This window comes from Nothoprocta perdicaria, unplaced genomic scaffold, assembly GCF_003342845.1.
Source record: "Nothoprocta perdicaria isolate Ctin4 unplaced genomic scaffold, notPer1 scaffold_56, whole genome shotgun sequence".
NCBI classification, from domain to species: Eukaryota; Metazoa; Chordata; class Aves; order Tinamiformes; family Tinamidae; genus Nothoprocta; species Nothoprocta perdicaria.
This window is the reverse complement of record NW_020455821.1, coordinates 4,088,499-4,110,304: the sequence shown is the minus strand read 5'-3', so window position 1 is coordinate 4,110,304 and position 21,806 is coordinate 4,088,499. Positions and strand designations below refer to the sequence as shown.

At 45.5% G+C, this 21,806-nt stretch overlaps 1 protein-coding gene across 1 annotated transcript in view; it reads right to left on the bottom strand.

Annotated features, from left to right (window-relative positions):
- Nucleotides 1–21,259, bottom strand: part of CEP170B (centrosomal protein 170B) — a 53,496-nt gene extending 32,237 nt beyond the window's left edge. The window contains exons 1-6 of the mRNA XM_026048617.1: nt 21,206–21,259; nt 20,353–20,488; nt 9,418–9,507; nt 6,851–6,929; nt 4,190–4,248; nt 2,736–2,874 (exon numbers count right to left, since the gene is read on the bottom strand). Of these exons, the coding sequence (XP_025904402.1) occupies nt 2,736–2,874; nt 4,190–4,248; nt 6,851–6,929; nt 9,418–9,507; nt 20,353–20,472 (487 nt within the window). The 5' untranslated portion in view covers nt 20,473–20,488; nt 21,206–21,259. The remainder of the gene's footprint in view (nt 1–2,735; nt 2,875–4,189; nt 4,249–6,850; nt 6,930–9,417; nt 9,508–20,352; nt 20,489–21,205) is intronic.
- Nucleotides 21,260–21,806: the final 547 nt, after the last annotated feature.

Genomic DNA, 21,806 nt, shown 5'->3' with positions numbered 1-21,806 from the left:
AGCTGTGGGCAGCCTCCACCCTTGGAAACTCAGGTCTGCAGTCCTGGGCAGATTTAGCATTATCTAGTGCCATCAGCCTGAGAGGGCTGGAAAAAAAAGAAAAAAAAAAAGTGTTTTTTTGTGGCCAGCCTGGGGATTAACTATGTACTGAGATTAGCAGGCCATAAAGTAGCCTAAGTCATTCAGTCCTCCAATCCAGGTAGCAGCAGATGGGGAACGTGACAGGGTCTTAAAAACTGCTCCGTGCAAGGCTGTACCTGGCCTTCTGATCACTTAAGACTTTGAACACTAGAGCTGATGGCTATTTTTGGCATCAGTTAGCTAAAATGTGAGCACTTTACTTATCCATCTCAACGTCTTACCTATAGATCTTACCAAATTCCTCTCCTGGGAAAACATTTCACAAAGGCTGATGTTTTTCTGCTTACAGGCAACGTACACCAAAAAGCTGCAAGCTCAGCAGCATAAAGAATAAGGGGCTTAGCTGTTTCAGTTCACTCTATTGGATGCTTTTATTCTCAGCCCTCACCACCTCCCTTTTCTAACCAGGTCTAATTGTTCACACTGTTTTGTTAGAACTCTTCCCTCCAAGCCTGCATTCCCTCTGCCTCTTTTCCAAGCGAGGGCTCTGGGAAGGGATCCTTCTGGAGGCCTTTGTCAAGCCAGCCCCTGCTTTAATTAGTCAATGCAAATTTCCAAATACCTACAGGCTTATTAGCAAGACAGCTCTCTCTCCAAAGCCTCTTTTTTCTACTCCCATGGAGCAAGCCTACCCCCCCGTAAGATACTACATCCCTAATCAGTTTAAACTGCTGCTGCTTCTCCAAGCCACGGAGGAAAGCTGTGCATGTGTGAGGCTGAACACAAGGTGAATTAGTCACGTGGCAGATGGAATAAGAACCCACTAATCTTTCTGCTCACGTGATGGAGACGCTTTCTGAAGAGGTTCAGACTCTTGCCTTGCTTCCACGGGCCTCAGTCCAGCTCTGCAAAATACCTCCAACAAAACAGCCTCAATTCCTCCATTTTCAGTGGGGTTGGCAGCATTTCACAGGAGGTTTTTCACATCTGGCTATTGCCACTGAAGGCACCTACTGCAGCACAGACACCCAGTAAATACGCACAGCCTCTTTTTACCTTCAACTTCTGGCCTTTGCCCGCTACCCATGACAAAAATGTACTGCCAGCGTCGGAACTACCATCAGAGAAATGGCTCATGATGCGGAAGGACTCAATGTCCAGACTTTGAAGCCGTTCCCAAATATCAACAACTTGTGCTATTAGGCAAAAGCTAACGAGTGCACATTTTGGAAAATGACAACAATGAAACCAAGGAAGTCCATGCAACAGAAGCAAACCGTTTCATCCGGAGYCTTGCAGACAGGTTTTTAGCAAGGCTTTCATGAACTCAGCACCCACTGCAGCGCAGCTGGGCAGTTCTCCTCCCAGGAAAGTTCACCTATTTTCACCCCCCATAATGTCACAGTTAATTATCACCAACTCTGTCCCTTCAGCCTGGGAGGTAAAGTCACAAACACCGCATGCACAAGCACATCTCAGGCATCACAAGAAAGGTTTTTTCACACAGGAAAGGGGAGTCAGGCAGGCAGATGTGTCTGCTCCCTCGCACAGCTGGAGGCAAGAACAACAAGGAGAGAGGCAAATGCACCAATGAGAATGATCACACTGCTTCAGTGCACTGCAGTGGCTCAGGGGGATTTTCACAAAGACAATAAATGGGAGATTAAGGTCAGTCAGCCCACACCAGYTAGAGACCAGAAAACCTTAACAGATTCACTCAAAGTTGAACACAATTCTAGAATGCTGCTGCATCCATTCCTAGGTCTCCCTCTGCTCTGCAGCACTGACTTGCTCTTTACTCACCCACCTCCTTACTTGTGGTCACCTTTGCAGGCAGGCAGTATAATTTAAAATTTTAATAAATTTAATAAATCTATTTTTTTTCAGCCACTCTACCATCATGGCACCAGAAAATTGCTTCTGGCAGCCCTTAACCACCAGGATGCTTTTAAACTGCCCTTGTTCCTCTCGTGTATGATCAAGCTGCAGAAGGCCACCAGCAGACACCGGAGCACAAACAGGAGGTGTGCTGGGTAACACACCCAGGAATAAAGACCCAGGAATTGGTCTTTAAAACAACAGAGCTACTGGACACAGCTGGACAACAGAAGGAATTTTTCAAAAGAGAAAGATTTACGGTAGGGAGTAATGAACCTGAAGCAAATCCTCCCAGTGTGGCAATCAGTATCAAACCCACACAATGATGTGTAAGGAAATACAGTAATTCAGGATCATCCCTTTTTTACTTTTTTCCTGAGCAAATCCCATGTTGCCTCTCTGTTGCCAGTACCATGCCCCAGCAGCCATGCCCCTTCCACTCTGAGTCACCACTGCTGTTCAAACACCAGCTCATGATTAGGAAATTAAAAATAGACCAGACAGGTGCCAAAGAACTAGCCAAACCTGCTCCACCCAGTAGTTCTCCTACATACACACCAGGCAAGCCTGAACTGTCATGCCAGCAAATTTTTTGGAGGCTGAATCTCTAAAACCAGATAGTCCAAAATACGAGAATCAGAGCTTTGGAAGGACAACGCTTCCATAAATGCTCCTAGAAGCAAACTGTGACACTGCACTACTGTTCTGACCCAGCACAGGGGCTGAGCAGCATGTGGCTGGCGCGAATCTTGATTAACTGGTTCCTGAGCAGGTACCTGAAACTGCTTTCCTCTCTCCTTTCTCCAGCTTGGCTTGCGGGGACTCGCTGTAGACTCCGTGCTCCAAGGACTGATCCGCCCTCTTCATTGCTGTGCCCTTGAAATTCATCTGCAGCTGGCTCGTGTACTTCTCATGCTGCAGAGACATAAGCAACAGCTTGCAGGGTGCCCACGGCTGCATGATAYCCCAGGAATCTCCCATTCCCACCCTGCGTCGCTGCAAGGACCATAGAAGAGCAAATGCCCTGGCAATGCTCTGTAACGAGAGGAAAATCCACCTGGGGGCTAGAGAAACACCAGCTGAAAGACTTTCAAATATCTCATTTGGAAAATATTAAGTGACAACCCTAGTCCATGAGAAGGGCATTGCAATTTAGCTCTGCAAAAGAGCTAATTAGGAAACGCGTTAAAGACTAAACTGAGAGCAATCTTTTCCATTCCAGATTCAAATCCTGAAATCCCCTTTGTTTTAAGGCAACATTATAAATTCTTTCAGGGCACTCATCTGCATTATCTCTATTTCTCTGTAAAGGCAATTAAAATATATTTTAACTATTTCCTTCCAAATTCTGTCCAGCTAGAAACATTATGCCTTAAAAAAGGCAACTTTGAGCATAGTACATGATTTAATTAAAAGTGGATTTTTTTACAGTGTGGATAATAACAACCAGGTGTACCCATCAAGATTATCTCACAGTAAATTCAATGAACCATTTATCCAATCCTATCTGTTATACTTCTGACCCTCTTGAAGTCCTAAAGGTGGAACCAGGGCTAAGAGGACAAGCACCTGCTGGCCAGCAAGCGATGTCTGGCACCTACAGCCTAATCCCTCGCTGTACAAGGAAAGCTTTCCTGGCCGGGGGTTTCTCTTCTGCCKCAGATAAGAGGATGCTGGAGTATTCTGTACCTGATCCTGAACTCTGTTTAAAAAACACCTTGCTGTTAACAGCAAAAAGCAAAGGAAACCTGGTATCTTGAAGACCAAAAYTAGGAATAAATCAAGCAGAGTTTAGCTAGCTGGAGGAAGCGTGATGGAGCTGACCTACATTACTACACTTGGAGAAAGGCATCCTTGCTTTGTTTCTGGGATAGAGTAAGTCATACTATGCTTTTACAAGAAGTTAATGTCTTCACTGTTTTTTAATACATTTCAGCTCTGGTAACCTTTGCTGGCAGCCTTGAAATTATAAATAACTTTGTCTAGATGTTAGCACAGGAATAAGAGATCAGAGCCAAGATAACTGGGAAACGTATCTCTCTCAAAGGAGGTTTCATTAAAGGAAAGTTTTGTTAAGTATCAGTCCAAGGAGAACCTAACATTGTAGATCTTTTCATTGCCTTCAAGTGTACTTAAATATTTCAAGCTAAACAACTATGCCCGGACAAACTTAAAAAGAAAAAAAGAAACAAACAAAACAAAGCAAAAAATTACATTTGCAAACCTTTACCTTTAACGCTTCTTCTGGGACCTTGTGTTGAATCTGCTCCAGGACATACATGTTTGAATGTACAGAACTTGTTAAGGAAACAGCAAAGGAATTGGATTCATAATGAAATCTATCCCCCAGTCACTAAATAAAACAAGATCTTAAAACTAGACAAGCTTAAAATACACGGGCACCACAAGTACCTGTCGTTGCACATTACTGTGGTCTTTGCTGCGCACATTTTGAAGCAGAGCCGGCGATCACATCTGCTGAGCAGACTCAGCACCACATGAAAAGCAGGGAAGGGGAAGCTCTGGGACAATCAGCAGCTTCATATGAGCCTGAGGAGCAACCCAAGGCAGGACTAAAGTCACTCCCCTCCATGCTGTTGTCAGCTCCATCCCCATAGCATCCTGGCCACAATCAGTGTCACATGCTCGGGATAAGGGAAGGGAAGAGAGCAGTTTCCTGCAGAGACAACAGCACCGCAGTGCTCTCTTGCCCTGACAAAGTCTATCAGTCACTACAGTTTCCTGGAATAAAAGTAGATCACACCATGAGCTGTTGTGACCTCTTAGACATTTGGTATGTTGGAGCATAGACAGCTGAGCAGGAAAAAGGAAAACATCTGGCAACGTCACCATGAACGACCCAATCAGGACTGCATAGAGCAAAGGGGGAAAAAAGAAACATGGAAAATGTTAAACTAAAAATAAACCAAGCGATAGTGGCATAGCAGAAGAACTCCACACAGTCTGCAAGCAAAACTGTAAATGGGAAGGAGACAAATGCTCTTATGCAAGAGAGGGCAGCTGGCGCCAAGGCACAGGAGATGCTGCCATCCACACAGTGCCGGGCAAGGTGGGCACAAAAAGCACTTCTGAAGAGAGGGGCACCAAAGAAGGGGAAGAGATTTTATCTTTATTCTCATGAAGATCCCGGTCCAAAGCTTTAATTCTCCTAAGTCTTCCTGTTGAGGGCAATAAATTTTCCAATTCATAAATGCAATCATTCATTTCACATGAATGTCCATGTAAGGACTGCAGGACTAGATGCTTTACTCAGCTGCTTAATGCTCAGAATTGTTTTCTATAAAAAGTTTAAACCTGTACCACAGCCATTAAAATCTACCCAAGCTCTAAGGCCTTATGCCTTAGCTAAGCTAGAATTTACAGCAAATCTACAAGTTTCCCTACATATGTAGGCTAGAAAATGCACAGCCAGCTACCTTAGAAGAAAGTTGTGAAGCTGCAAAGGCAAGAAAAGCTGGAACTCAGGTTGCCTGTGACTTCTGCACACTTCATCACGTGTGCACCGAGACCCATCTCTAAGGTGGCTTGTGCACATTTACTGGTCTGTAATCAGTAAGGGGCTATTCAGCATTTTTCCCCCCATCTGAATCTGAATCCTCATCAGCTGCACCCTATCCAAACCCACCTTGGAAGGTAAATAATCAGTCTCCTTTTCTCCTTTTCAGTCTCCTTTTTCTCCTTTTAATATTAATAATTGTTAATTATTGCCTATAAAATGGGAAGAACTGAAACTGAGAAATCAAGACCAAAAATATAATTTTATACAAGCTTTAGAAAAGCTTCTTCCCCAGGAGACTCCAAATTACTCACAGATCAGTAGAGGCATCACTATTATCAGCAGTGAGAAGCCCAGCACTATCGCAGGTTGGACCTGACATACCCAGATCCCTACAAGAGTACAAAGCAAATTCAATTGACAAATTCCCTCTCCTCACTARTTCAACTCTCTGACACTTCCAGCAAGCTCAGGAACGTTTCAAGGGCTACGGCATAGCCAAGCACACACGGATTATCATGGAGACAACAAAAGGTACAAGAATGTGGCCTTGGGGTCAAGGATGCACACGAGTTTTCCAAGCAATAATAGATTTCCTCCACCTCCTCCCCTCCCATGGTAAAATTTATTCCCTGACTCTATTCTCACAAATGTCTAGACTGTTTTAAAGGAAGTTTCTCACAAAAGAAAAGAAGAAACCTAGATTAGACACTATTTCTAAATTCAAATGTTTGGCAGTTGAAACCGTTATTCTGAAAATGATGATATTGAGCAAAAGCAGCTCTGCTTAACACTGTTGATAAACAGGCTCAGGAAAGCAGTTCAACATTTATGCTTACAGTCGGTCATATGGTCAGAGCAGGTTGAAAGAAAAGGGGTGAAGGTAAAGGTATTTAGCAGACTCTAGCAGTATTTGTAATTTTTTTAAATCAAAGCAGTAACAGCAGCAAGGCCTCCTCCTGAGAGAGGTCAAATTTGCTACTGCTAAACAGGAGTTGCTATTGCTCTTGCATTTTGTGGCAGAAGCAATTTGCAAGATTCAGCTTTAATTCATGAAAAGCCAACGGTCTGACTCCTAGCCCCAAAGCAAGATGTTTAATGATTAAGAACTGTGTGTTCAAATCACCTGCAAGAAAGCACTTGGGTGAACTGATTAAAAAAAATCATCATATAATAAAAATATGAAGACATTAGTGTCACAACGAAGTTTAAAATATTTTTCTTCCTCTGCTGCAAGCTACAGTTGCCACCCAGGAGTCAAAATAAACACCCTTAGTCCTTTGCCACGATTGGCGCTGTTAACTCTCCAGGCAGCTGACAGCACAAACCCTGACTAAAGGCTGCGTCTCATTGCATCCCAAACAAGAAGGATATCGTAGCCGAAGCGGATGACATCGTTCAGCTTTAGGGTGATGTACTTCTGGTCAGGAATCCTCACGTCATTCACAAACGTCTGCAAGGAAGAAGCACAGAAATGGTTTTCATGGAGACACATCTCAGAGGGTCAGGYCTGTGCAACCACCTGGAACACAGCTGGCACCATGAGCTGCACTGAACAGACCTCAAGGGAGGCTCATCTTTCTGCCACCTGCTAACTAAATTTTATTCCCCAATTTAAACAAGAAAATGAGGTGCCTGAAGTTAGGAACTTCAGATGCTCCTGGTTCTCGTTCTTCCTTCACAAACAGCAAGAACAGCAGAGGCTGTGGTAAAAAATAAAGCAACTCTTAATCCAGTTACCAAGTCCAGTCAAGCAAGACAGATCTTAGCCTCCAAGGCCTGACACTTCAACAAGCAAGGCCTTCCATGCAGGAGGACAACAAGTACTTGCAGTGGCATCACCATGATGTCTGATGCCACATTATCCAAGATACCATATACACGAGTACTGCAATAAAACCAAAGAATAGGCTCCTCATTCAAGGGTTTAACACAACACATCTCTTCCATGTCCCAGACAGTTAATTCAGACCCAAAGAAAATGAATTACCCTTATAAAGGTGCAGGAAATACACTCTACAAAATAAACTCTGCAAAAAAAGTACAATCATCTCAAATGCTTGTGCTCCAAGGGTATCCCTGAAGCAGCAGTTCTCAGAAGAACAGAAGAACAAAATGAGCACTTGTGGATAATTTTCACAAATAATCTCATTTGCTTCTGTAACAACTCAGGACAAATAGAAATAAACGGGCAGCTCGTGAAAGGACATGCAAGAAGGCTGACGGGCACTTGGCACCTAACTGCATCCTGGGCAAGAGCAGGGCCACTGCAGACACCAGGACCTATCCAACCCTGCAGGATGGGACTCAGTCTTTCAGACTAGGAAACCTCACAAGGGTTTTTAGTCTCAACACAGCTTTGAAGAAGCCAAAGTCACATTTCAGAATGAGCTAACACACTTTCATCACTGTGTCACACCTTTTCCCCGCCTCTCTCCTCACCAAATCAAACAGGTAAGACCAAGTATCAACAGCAGAAAAAAAAAATACTAGAATGGAAGGCTAGAACTCAGCAGAGTTCTTCCCAGAGCTTCCTGGCAATTTATAAGCCAGCTATTCTATAATTTGAGAATAAAAGCAATGAAGTTGGTTAAAATACATGTACTTCCTATTGTTGAAAATCTCCAAGCAAGAAATAAGAAAACATTTCTTTAATATAGAACACACTCATATTGGTCACAACAGCCTACTCCAACAGAAGTTTTTTTGACCATCTTTAGAAGACAGGCATTGTTGTAATTCCCTGTAATTCACTGTCCCTCAGAGCACAATTCTAATATTAAATGTTGTAAATTTGCACTCATTAGCTTTTGGGAAAGAAAAAAAAAAAGAGTGGTGATATGGGGCTTCTCTTTCTGAAAGCAGAATTTAAAGCTGCTATTTTGCCAACATGAATTAATTTTGTCTTTGAACAGGGCTTTGACCCAGAGCTAAAGCTGAGATCTGTTATCAGAAGCACTTATGATTTCAGAAGGCTCTCTGCCTTCAGCTATCTAGGCCAAGAAGGATTAACACTCCTTCTTGCTGTTTTGAGATGGCAGCAATGGCAGGAAGGTCGAGGTCTGCTTTACCCACAGTTTTTGCAACAGTTTCTGGGTTAACCTGTTATCTCTGTAGCTGGGATGGTGGTGGGCTTCTGCTTGTGAGCCAAAAACAATCACAGAACAACCTCTACYGTGAAACACAGTCATGTAAATCCAGTTTATCCTTGCTCAGAAGAGGAATAGCTTCACTGGTAGGAAACAGCAGCAAAAAATTGGCAGGCTCATGATGTGTTTAAAAAAATGTAGAACTTGCATGGGCAGCCAGGCCCTCACTGACTTGCCTAGGACTGCATGGATCTGGACTGGAGCAAAGATGAAAATTCAGGCTRTCTCAGCTCCCTGTTCTGGGCTCTCATTATCCCTCAGTCTTAACGACAGATCAGACTTAAGGGAGGCAAGATAGCAATTTTAATAATCAAAAAAGGGTGGTATGAAATAGTTTTTCCCAAAGAAATTAAATGGCTCAGTATGCCATAAATCACTACAGCCTCTGACAACGGAGGYGCCAAAAGCTCATCTGCTCACACTGAACAGCTGCTCAAAAATCCTCACCAGTTTAATGCAGACACCCCCAAAATGAGTTTGCATTTATTTCCTCTCCTCTTATCCAAAACACTCTTTGATTTTGAGAGCCCTGAAGAGGTTTGTTAAGAACATCAGAAGGAAGAGGTGGAAGAAGGCAAAATAATATACTCCTTTGCCAAAGCTTTCTCTTCTAAAATGTGATACCGCATGACTTCTTAGTGCAAATAATTACACCTTTAGCCAATAGCTGAGGTGACCCCCAAAGTGTCTAAGGGTGACGTCAGAGATGTTCCTGATGTCAGGAATGTGCAGAAGTGCGTGCAGACTCAGCACGGTGCGTGTGCACCCTCAAGAGCCAGGTTTGCTACTTACGCCATTCAAGCTCCCGAGATCCTTCACCCAGTGCTCATCTTTCTCCTTGTCGTAGTTGATTACAGCGTGTTGTTTATCAACACTGCGGGACTGGGAAGAAAAGCAGAGTGAATGTGAGACTGGTCAGGCATGAGAGACAATTTAATCAAAGCAGATTTCGACATCCAACTAGCTTGATACCGGGGGGGAAGGGAAGGGGGAGAGAAGCACAAAGGATTAGACATTATTACTACTATAAATAACCAAAGGATAAACAGCAAATGCTTCCATGGTTGTTCTAAGCAGCGTGCTGAAGACAACACACTATTCACGTGAAAACTCACTGAACACTGTCAAGACTATGCCAGGATTTCAATATAGTTTATCAAAACACAGTGAAAACAAAACCAGTCACATTGAGAGCCTGGGGGACAGGTTCTCAGCCAGCACAAAGTGGAAGGGCTCCATCTTCCACCAAGTAAAGCTGGTGGCCTCAACGCTGGGGACATTCCTATTTGGGATGGTTTCTTCCTATTTTTCAAAGGTAAAGAAAAAATCGTTTCCTTATGTTACAAGCCAAACTTATTCACAACAATGTATATTGTTTCCAGGACTATGTGCTGGAGTTGATTTAAATTCTAGGATGTTTTCCAAGTCAGAGGAAGGTTACTAAACTCGTGGTAAGAGAGCAAGCTACTCTAGGAAAACTCAGATTTAGAACCAGCTTTGAGAACACTGAACTGGACAGTGACTTGGTTCCAATGACTTTGYCACAGGCCACACAAACCAAACCCAGCTTTTCTTCAAAGAAGAAAATGACACTTCAAGGGGAAATACAGCTGAACTGTTTTCTGGAGGGAGTGTTAAAGTCTCTTTAACAGTTTTGAAATATGCCATGAGTGTTACAGCTATAAAAACAGCAGATCTTCTTTGGATTCACTGTCCTTTCTTCTCTGGTAACTTGGCTGTTGCTGGAGCCGTCTGCAAYCAGCGACTAGCACCAGTCGACCCAAGTAAATCCATCAGCGCATGAACATGTTGCAGAAACCTCCTGGGTATCTCAGAGTGGCTGAAAGGAAGAGCAGCTACCAAAGCAGGGAGACAAGCCAAGCTCTGAACTAGCAAATTCGCCTCTTTCTGGGCATCAACCAAGCAGTTCTTGGGAGAGGAAAAAAAGTCCCTCCCTTTCCAAAGCGTAATTCTGGTTTTCACAATATTGCTCTCAGCAACGTTAACTACTTCCTTGTAGGTAAAGTAGACAGAGGCAAAGGCTGTTTCAGGTGAATTCCTTGATGAACACAGAAGCTTTTTCCTGACAAACTTACTATTTTCAGGAATTTCTTCTGCCCCTGTTGCTGCCAAGCACACTGACAACATCCCAACAGCTGATAAAACATCAGTTCCTTCTTGCAGAGCGCATGTCAATCCAGGAGATCTGTCCTCCAGAGGAATCCCCAGGTATGAATACGAAGCCAGCACATACCAGGCTGGAAGACTGTCCTTGTACTGAGACACTCCTTACATCATCTGCAACACATCATCACAGGTGGAGGCAGGAGGACAGCACACAGAACAGGCCCAGCTGCATCAGCAGCAGTTATCTGGGCACTGCTGACTTTACAAACAGTGCAGGTTCACACAAACCCCAGCTGCAAAAACGAGGCAGAGCTGAGGGCCTCCTGTCTGCTGGAGCTGTCAGAACAGCAGCCGTGACACAAAAAAATAAATGACTGACGACGGGCAGAACAAATGAGGACAACACATTTGGGGACATCCCCCTCGTATCTCCTGCTACACCAAGCCCTAAATGTGGGCAGCAACGCACAGCCGGGCCCTCCAGCGAGGGACAGACACACGGACCTGGGGCATCTCACGTGGCTTTGACGTTCGGCTGCAGCCTCCTACCCCGAACAGACAGGTCCACATCTCATGCATGTGCAGTGTGAAACTGCTGCTTCCCTCCACCATCCCTCAAATCCTGCAGGGAAAGATGCAAAGGGGACCCCTACACTTCCCTGCCCAACTCGGCCCACCTTTTACCACCTTTACACGATGCTGTTTCTAAGTCTTCATTCCCTAAACCAGACAGGAATCACCACAGGCAAGCAGACAGGAATTCCAGTGCCTTGATGTTCCTCTACACAAAAACAGGATCAAGTCACCAAAGGAATGAATTTATGCCATGATTTCCTATCTTCCAGCAGAGCTTCATTTGTATTCAGATTGCACTCTGTAAAAATGAGTCAAAATGATATGCAAAATCATTCGCAGTCTTGAAACTACCTCTCAACATCTCTTTAAAGAGCAAACTGTTGCAGAGATAGCAGTGAAATTTCAGGATTTTGTGAAGAAGAGAAATTTTTTCTCAGTTTTGTTTATGTCAAAACAGCAAACTTCACAGGAACTGGAAAGAGGAGATCCTAAGGGCTCATCTCCAAGGAAACCAAACTTAAAATAACTAAAATTGCACCCTATGCATTTTGATGCAGATCTGCCCAAGGTCACTCCTGCTCGAGAACGGAGGTGCAGTTGCTTCCGTGTGACTTTCATTCACCACCAGCTGCTCCTTTTCACACTGACACCTCAAGGGCTGATCGCTCACCTGTTCCTGGAGAGCAATCCCGCTCAGTCCCGCTTCCAAGCAAAAGACTCACCCGTTTCCACACCATGAGAGCCCAAGCTAAGACATTTCCGTCCTGCAAAGTCATTTCAGACTAGCAGTTCACTGGTTTCTTGGATGACAGAGGGTGATTTAAGACTCCCAAGTCCATGCATGTTACAGAGCTGTCCACAAATACGGACTCCCCAGAGGGTTGCAGCTCCTCTGGAAAGGCTTTTGGGCAGCTTTAAGCTGAAGAAGCTTCAGTGAAGCTGACAATCAAAAACATATGAGGACTCGCCAGTTTAAACATACATTTGCACTGAGCCTTGATCACACCCAGTCACAATCTCCGTAATAAAAGACAAAAATGATTTATATATTTGGAAGGGGATGGAGGGAAGAGAGAATGTGCTGTTCAACTGGAAAATTGTGAATTTCCAATGACAATCAAGTGCCTATACCTAGGAGTTAAGAACAAGGAATAGCTGGTACACCCTAGCACCTGATCTGCTTCTCTGGCAAAGCACCCGTGAGACAGAGGATCACTTGGATTCTGCTTGCAACCAAACAAACCCCAAGCTGCAGCACCTCRGGTAAAACCGAGGGCAAGGCAAGGAGGCAGGGAAAGCAGATCTCCTCAACACAAGTGATTTGTAGGCAAAAACTAAGGCTACACTCAGAGTGGGAATGAGGGAAGAACGTAGCTTTCTCACCACGTTCCCACACTGGGCAGGTGACTGAATGGAAACACCTCCTCAGGAAAACAGTGTGTGCTTCCCTGGTTAACAACATTTACCCTTCTCTGAAAGAAAGAGGTGGGCAGTGGTTTGACATCCAGGGCTTGCATTTCCAGACATACAAATCACTTCCTAATATAAGGCTGCCCTGCTTCTCCATCATRCTATCTTCAATGCATCATGTTTTAAATACCTACTAGAGAAAATACACATGCTGCACTTACCTAAGAGAGGTATTTTACTACCCTTTCCTTCGGGACTATATTAAACAAGAGATATCTCCAAATCACAGAYAGGAATTTTACTCCATGGGTAAAACCTTACACCTAACACCAACGTTTTGCATCAGTCTGCAACCAGACACGCAATCAAGCTGCATGTTCACGATTCTTGAAAGTGCAAGCGCTGGATTAGCCCAGGCCTCCTGCTTAGCATGGGAACAGCAAAACAGCTTTGAGTAGACAAGAGTCTCCATGGCAGAAAATCTCACCCTGGCTGCAGGCTGCAGCTGCCTGCTCGGAGCAGGGGCTGACGCGCAGCAGTCAGCACCRGGGACGAAAACAGGAGCTGCAGGGATGGCAAGGAAAATCCACAGGGAAACAGGACCTGCTGGGGATGGCAGCAGGAGAAACAGAGCAAGGTGACTGCGTATYCCCAAAGGGTCAGGGGGCAGATGCAGCTCAGCTGTCTACGGAGACACAGATCCTGCTTTCTGCCCCGTTGGGAGCTCCCATGGGCACAAACCTGCTGCTCAGGGCCGAGAGATTTGGAGCTGAGCCCTGCCAGTGCCGCGAGGCATCGTGGTACTGGAGATAAAATAAACACGGGAGAGCAGCTTCCCTGTTCCTGGCTGCAGCCTGTTGTGCATGTCTGGCACTGGGGAACTGCAGCATTCTGGTAGCAACGCGCAATAAACATTTGCTCAAATACTTTCCATAGTGAACAGGTTACATTTCTGYCAGTGCTGTGCTCTGCACAAGTGTCCCAGTAAGGAAACAGAAGCCTCTCCCAGTGTCCCACTTTAAAAGGGAGACAGGCAAAGCTATTCAGAAAATAAAAAAAAAAATATAAAAACACCCACACTTGCATTCCAGTCTAAAATACGTTTTTTGCTYCTCAGAAGCAAAACCCTGGATAATGTTTAATGACAGATGAACACTAGTTTTTCTCCTACCTTCACTATGCATTTAATACAGCTTTGTATCTTGGTCACTTCAGTACTTTTCCATGATTTCAGTGACTGCTCTACCCTGCCACAGGCCATGGCAAGGGAGACACCCCTGCACAGGAGGGCCCCCTGCTCCCAAGGGCATGTCTTAGTTTCTAAATGATCTTACCAAAGCAGACAAATGTGTCTTAGAAAGTGCAGCCACCCTCACTTCAGAGCCCCCCCTGCCTTCAGCTCTGCTGCAGTCAAGACCCACTGGATCTGYTGCAAGACCAGGGCCTGCCTAACTCATGCAAATATAAGGCACTGAACAAAAGAAAAAGAAATCCCCCCCCAGGAAAATGAAACCATAATCCCCACAGCTTGGCAAAGGGATTTGGAGGCTGGCATAGTTCCCGTAACTACTTAACCCTTTATGCTGAGGTAGAGGCGGTTTCTGCATGCTGGTTCCCCTTCTCTGATATGGAGCACCCTTCTCTGAACTCTTCTTGGACTCCAGGTACCCGAGTGTCCACCTATTTCAGGCTGTGCCATCGTCAACCACCCCTTCCTGCTCTGCCTCTAGCAACCAACTCTCCTCCCAGGTTGGCCTCTCCTGTCTTCACAGGCCCTGCCACGTCTCCAGCCTCCTAAAAACCACATTCAGCTTAATCCTCCCATCAACTTCACATTGACAAAAAAGAATGAGAGATGCAAGAGCCAAAAAAGCAACGTTACACTTGGAAGCAGAGGATGTGCATCCCTTATCCCCCTGATGCTGCTGCCCAAGCAAGACGTCCCAAGGCAGAACCCTTCCTACCTGCCTGTAAGACACCTGCTTCCCCTCTGACGCCCCATGAATAAACATCTTGGGATCATGATAATTCCCAGTGCCCACAAACTGACTTAGGTGCTGGTTTAAACCCTCTGGGTAACTGCAGCAAAACAGTCTGAGCAGGGCACAGCCCTGTCCTAGCTAGAGCTTCCCACTCCAGCCCTGCACTCCACAGGGAAGGAGGTCAGCACCCCAAAGCCAGAGAAGATTCCCCATAACTTCCGTGTGGGCTCCCAAGGCAGGAGTATCCACAGATAGAGGGATAAGATCCTGCACAGCAGCAAATCCACACCTAGAAGCATCAGGAAAAACACAACTACCAACCTCACACCACCTGCTTCCTTCCAGCACAATTCCACAGAGGAGCTGCACCACAACCACGCACGCTTGTTTATGTGCACATGCACCAGGCTGCACGGGACGGACACGTTACCAAGTGTGGCCTGGGGAAGGTAGGACACGCCAGGTCAGCGAAGCCTTAATTTGGCCAGTTATTGCGTACACACCAAGCTCACTGCTGCACCGTATTATTTGCAGAGTGCTCCGTGCATCCTGCGTGCCAAACAAGGCACAGATCCTGTGGGAAAGGAAGCAGGTAATGACACAGTGACAGATTGCACCTTCGTGCCTGCGGACGCAGGGGCAGAGGCAGGGGCACACAGTTGCTGTGCTCCTGCTGTGTTGCAACTGCCTTGCAGTTATGAATACCTCGCTTCGCAGTCATACAGATGCTCTTTTCATACCTAGGACACGTGCAATATCCCAGCTTTTCACCAAAGCAAGCTAAAAAAAAAGAGGAAAACGTCAATCCAAGCAAAATCAAACTACCATCTCTTCAGTTCAGCAGCAGGACAGACCCGCATGCTCAGCTCACAAGCCCCTGCTGTTTAACTGACTAATTGATTAGTCACAAGCAACATGCAATGTCCCACATGGGTCAGTGACAGATGCCTGGCTAGGAGCTTTCACAGCTCTTTGCTGACACCAGAGCACAAGCAAGCCTTGAGCCAAGCTCAGGTCTGGGGGAAATGATGCTCAGMATCTGAAACACTCACTTTCCCCACACTGACCTGTTTCCACCCCGTATTTCTCATCCCCTATCCTGTTGAGCCCTGCTGCTTCCCTGCTCGTTGCTCCTCCTCTCACCTTGTACCCTCAATCCAGCTTCTTGGAACACCTCCCTGCGCTGCCAAAGCATCCTAACCTTTTGCTGCAGGTTATCAGTCACTGAACAGTAATTCACAATTRAACACAAAGAGCTGGCCCATGGCTCCCCAAGATGCAAACTGTTGGAGGGCAAGCAAGAGTTCTGGAAGTGTCATTATGCTCTTAGCTCRTCCTCACACTTTCCTCGAGAGCTTCTTTTGGCCCCTGTCTGAGTCAGGATGCTGGGTGAGAGGCACCTTGATTTAATCTAGGACAGTCATTCTCACATCGAAACTCTGCTCTCCTGGATGCCTCCATTTAGTGCCTTTTTGTCCGACCTGAAATAGGTCTGTCCTCTTTGTCTCTCACCTAATCTTTCCCTATACCAACCTCACTTCCAAATTAAACATTTCCTAAAATAATAAGTCCCTCCTGACCACATGCAAGCTTCAACTGTTTTCAAAGGCTTGAGCCTCGGCCAAATGCATTTAGATTATTGATGGGAGAAAGCAACATCCCCGACCTAGAAACTCCCTCTTGAAAAATGTCAAGCCCCCGGCTCCACAGCACCAGCACTTCAAAGAACAGGTTAAATACACTTCTAAATATTTTACATGAAGGAAACAGCATTTTTCCTGAACCTGTTCTCCGAGCAGACTATGGAATTGAGCTGATCTCTTCCAGAGCATGCTGCCTAAAAGGGACACCCAGAACATAAACTCAACTCAGTTACAAAGTTCAGCAAAGTCACAGGCACTTGGAGAGGAGGGATCGCCACAGGAAGCGCCAGGTTGCCTTAAAGGACTCGCAGCCCAGAGGCCACTTTGCTTAAGGAAACCACCGTGCCCCCTGCACCCGCTCCTGCTGCGACGCACTCCCACACACAGAGTGCAAGAATATGCTCAAATCTCTGCTCCAAAACGAGGTAAACACTCAAGGCAGCACCAGTTGAACAGTTACTTCCACATTTTTTTTAAATAAAAATATCTCTCAAAAGAAAAAAAGAAAAGAAAAGCACATAGAAGTCATAGCTGCTTTGCTTCTCTGTTTTATAWTTATATTTGTTAAAAAGATAGAAAGCTGTTTTGCTTTAGGGTGGGGAGGGAAGCTTTAGCATTTAAGTAAAAATTTCCTTTTGTGGAAGGTTCACACCCCCTCCATGGTACATATCCAACACATTAAGCAAACGATCAAAGCTGATAAAATTTGCAATTACATTTCCTCACAAAAATGTGTGTGAAGCAGGTAGCAGAATAATTTCATTCTAGTTTGTCATAAAAAGCTCTTACTTCTCTATAACCCAGCATTCCCCAAAGTAAATATATTTCAGAGAATGATTCCCTTCCTGCTACCAAGATTCATTTAAAAAAAAAAAAAAAAAGCATTTCTTACAGGTCAGTCAAAGTTTGGACTCCACAACTTTGCTATCTGGTGACTATTCTTTTAAGCGATTTCTTACGATTTCTTTAATAGTTTCATGTACTGTGCTTCAGAAAAAAATACAAGAGAACTGAGCCCTTGACTAGCCCTAACAACACTGTGTGTGCCACATTACTTTACAAGGCATTTTCTCCCTTGCATTAACATCCAAACTCAATGTAAATCTCACGTTTACACACACAAGAAGCTTTACAATGCTTCAGAATCATTTAAAATATTTCTAATCCTATTAGCAGGTATAGAAGATTTCGAGGCAGATTATGTTTCTCCACCATCAGGCCTACTTAACTTTAAGCTCCAATACTGTGGTTTTCTTCCTCTCCTYCTTAACTAGGATGCAACTCCAGTACCTGTATGAACCTCGCACGTGCAGGTAAAAGCAAAGCTTTACTGCTCACTGATAAAGCCATCATTTTTGTTGCTCAGTGATCTGGTACCTTGGGCAACATTGCCAAGAAAATATCAAGGACAAGGAATGTCTCAAACAGTAAAAGGAGTAGGGCCAGGCTGCAAGCACAACCCTCCTGGACAAGGGTTATCTCCGTGTCGCTTGTTTGCGCACGGTCCAATACACCAGGTCTCAACAGGGAACCACAAACCGTAGCACAATGAAATCACTAAGTGGCAATAATCCTGGGGATGAAGAACACCGACCAGGTCATCCAGCCCATTCCCCAAACAATGTCAGTCTGTTCCCAACTGTACACTCGAGGAGATTAAATGCTAGTGAAATGGCATTCAGTTTCTTCAAACATATAAGCAAAGTAAGTGTGCAGTGAACATGCAGTTCCTGGGTCAGTCCCATGCAGGAACGTGGCAGATGGACAAAGCTCTCCGTGGTAATATTCCTATCTGCTCTGATGACCTCCCTCTTCTTAAGCTTTCCCCAACAGGAATGCCAATGKTTTTGCGACATGGATGGTCACAGTAGGAAAAAAAGTCTATTTTTAGATCCCATCCTCCATCTGCTCGCACACAACTTTGCTTGGATATCAGGCATGTGCTTGCAGCCTCTCTCCTGCGCTGAGTTTTACTATAAAACGTCGTAATTTGCAGCCCACTGTAGCTCTGGAAAACATCTTTATAAGCAAAAGGCGAGAAAAAAAATGCACTGCATCRTTCAAAATGAAACCTGACGTCATCTTAGAAACGACTTTATTACTAGATACAGTAAAATAATATGTTTATAAAGGGTCACATGTCATTCACCCTATGTATATTAGCAGCTGGCTTTTATAGACTATGCAGAGCCTTCGTTCTGGCTAAACAATGAAAACCYCCTTTCCTACCACCACCTTTGAGCCCCAAATACAACTCACTCCTTTCAGATCCTGCTGGTTCCTCCCAGCATCCCACTTTGCTTACTTTATGGAAAAGAGCATGACAAATTTACAGTGACACAAGGTTGCCAGTCCACACGCAACACTGACAAGCCAGCTCAGACTTGCAAAGCAGCATGAAATGCTCCATGTGCTACCGAGTGGGTCACAGTCCACGCTATCCAGTTAACCCTGAACTAAGCAGCACATTTTAGGCATGACTGAAACCGAGGTGCTTTTATTTTGGAATGCCCAGCTTGAGACGTGATTTTTAGCATGATGAACCTAAAGAYCATAAAGAAAATTCCAGCACCTTAAATAGGTCTTAAGACTGACAACCTAAAGTTCAGTTCATTTTTGGGAACTAAAGCCCTGTGTATATTCTCTCCCTTTTAGCCATAAGAGAGTGTGGCAATAAGGTTTTAAAGCAGCCAAATACAGACACAGAGAAAATAAGGATGTTTTTAACAACCTCTACGTGTCTCACCAGACAGACATGTGGAAACATGAAATAAGAGATAGCATGATTCATGGGAAAACCTAAACAAATGATTTACTATCCAAACTCCCTCAGTGCAGCACAGCCATTTCGTTAACCGCCAACCAGCAGAGCAGTACAAATAGCACAAGCTTTCCTTCTGTGATCATAAAGTTTTATTACAGCCAGACACCACCTTAGCAAACAACTACTTCCTATGCACACCTCCTATGAGGAGAACTTCTGGCCCTAAAAGAGACCTCGTGCTCTCACATCATACAAAGCCCCTGGAGCAACTACAAACACCACCTGTCTGGTAGAAGATTAGCAAAAGCATTTAGGAAATACCTTTGCACAGGTCTGCAGTGGGAACTGAGGGCAAGGGAGTCCCCCTGGGTGCCAGGTTGCTTTATCATGTTGTYCCCAACAGCCACTGCTGTCCCCAACAGCATTAGCAGCAATATTAATTTTAATCCTGAGTTCACACCATTCCTGAGCAGAGCTGCTCCTGTCAGAGGCTCTTTGCAAGATTCCAGGCCTGTCTGCTTGGAGAGAGGTCCATTGCTTTATGCTGTCAAACACGAGACCACCATTAACACTTCAGACAAACCAGATTAGGCCTAGCAAAGGGACACATTGGTATGAAAAACACTAGCAAAAGCTACAAGTTTGCAAGAGTAACACAATTACTTGGGCAACAAGAAGACATCACCAGAATTGCTAGACTTTCTCTGCTAAACTTTAGTATTTCCACCATTTAAAAAAAAAAAAAAATCCCAAACCACAAAGATATAAACACTGACAACCAAAACTGAATTAGAGAGAGGAAAAAACAGAGTAACAAAATGAACAAACAAAAACCCTATTTGCAGCTCCCTCCAAATCACACATACTAGCAAACAGTACACGTACGAAGAGCTACAAAACCAGTAACATAATCACTTACAGATCAGGCCAGAACAGCACATCTTTGCTTACTACTTCTAGTAGCATGAAGATAGTTAATCTGTTCGATCTGATTAATCTCCCACCAGCACAGATCCTATCCATTTGCTGACATAGCTATTTGAAAGCAACCTCACTTGCACTTTCATGAACATCTCAAGCCTTCATGGGAACGGCAGGCACCATTGAAAAAAATAGATCATTTTAAAAGAATTCATTTGAAGAAAACAGGTAACATCTTATACATCCCCAGATTATATAAGCATCTACTGCATCTCCAGAAGCAATACCAAAGCCATCGTGTTACCTGGAGCATCAATTCGCAGTCATCTCTGCCAACAAATATCATCTCCCGAGGGAGCCGGTGGCGAATGCCAGTACTGCTCACCAAGAACCACGACGTCACGCTCATTTTGGCGCTTGGCATTTATCCTTTACACATCCTGAACACACAGAAAAACAAAGACACGTGACTTATTAAAGTGCAGAAATTTACTGGTGTGTAGATGCAGTTCYGAAGCCTCCCTGAGCCACGGGACCCAGTGCCAGTTGCAGATGGGTKCACGTGATAAATTCTTGCAGCAACTTGCAGTCTCAAAGATTGGCTGCCTGAGCGCCATGAATGGGAGCCACAACCTTAGAGCAGCAGAAATATTCCCAAAGTAGGACTGGGGATACACCAAAAGGGCTGCTCCCCAAAAGAAGCATGCAACTGAATCCAGCGGCTGCAAAGCAGAAACATAGTTAATAAAAAAGGTTTTCTTTCCCAGGACGTTTCCTGACGCTAGCAATGCGTGCTGCAAGAGGCACAGCTCGGAGCCCACATGCTCAGAGCTGGCCCAGCACGGAGAGAGGTGACAGAGCCGGGCCCTGCAGCCTGYCGCAGCTCCCGGGCGGTGGCAGCTCCCCGTGCAGGGAGGAGCGCGGCCTCCCACTGCCTACCCGCTTCCTCACGGATAACCCGGGAGCCGCAAATCCTCCTCCCTCACCTCGCGACTAGGGAAGAGGTAAGAAAAAGGACCGCGGTGGCCACAGAGCGGGGAGCGGGAGCTGCCGTTCCCTGCAGGGCATTTCGGCCGGCGCTGCCCCGCTGTCTCCCGGGAAAGCAGAGGGAAGGGGCAGCGCCGAGCCGTGCCCTGTKGGGCACCCTCCAGCCGCACCTGCTCGCGCCGCGGCCGCACACCGGCTGCTGCTGCACATCCGCTCCCGCTCCTCCTCCTCTCGCAGGATCACGGCTTCCTCTCCTCTCTCTCTCTCTCTCCCTGAAAAAAATAAAAAAAAAATTAGCACAAATCAGCATCTCTCTTTCCCTTCACCCCTTCCCTCTCCTGAGATCAGAGCTGCAATTCTGAACGTGTGGAGGGGATGAAATATTCCTTTTTTTTTTTTTTTTTCCCTAAACCCGTGCCATGCTATGGCTCTCCGCATCCTCACGCGGAGGCCTGGGAACAGTGCAGGTGACAGCGGCGTGATAAGGCAGCARAATTAACGACCTCCGCAGCAAAACAACAGAAAGCAAGCGGGGAGGGGGGGACGAAGGCAGATTATTTGATGTATCCCCCGCTCCGCGGCACGGGCTGCGTTGCTGCTCGGTGGTCCCGGTGACGCTGCAGGCAGGACAATTAACAACAATAATAACCACAATAATGGCAATATCGCCCGGGGCTCCGCACACAAAGCCCCGCGCGGCGCCAGGTGCGCGCGGCCGCTGCAGAGGCGGCGAAGCCCCCAGCGCCGCCGCCGGGCGCGGAGCCCCCCCGG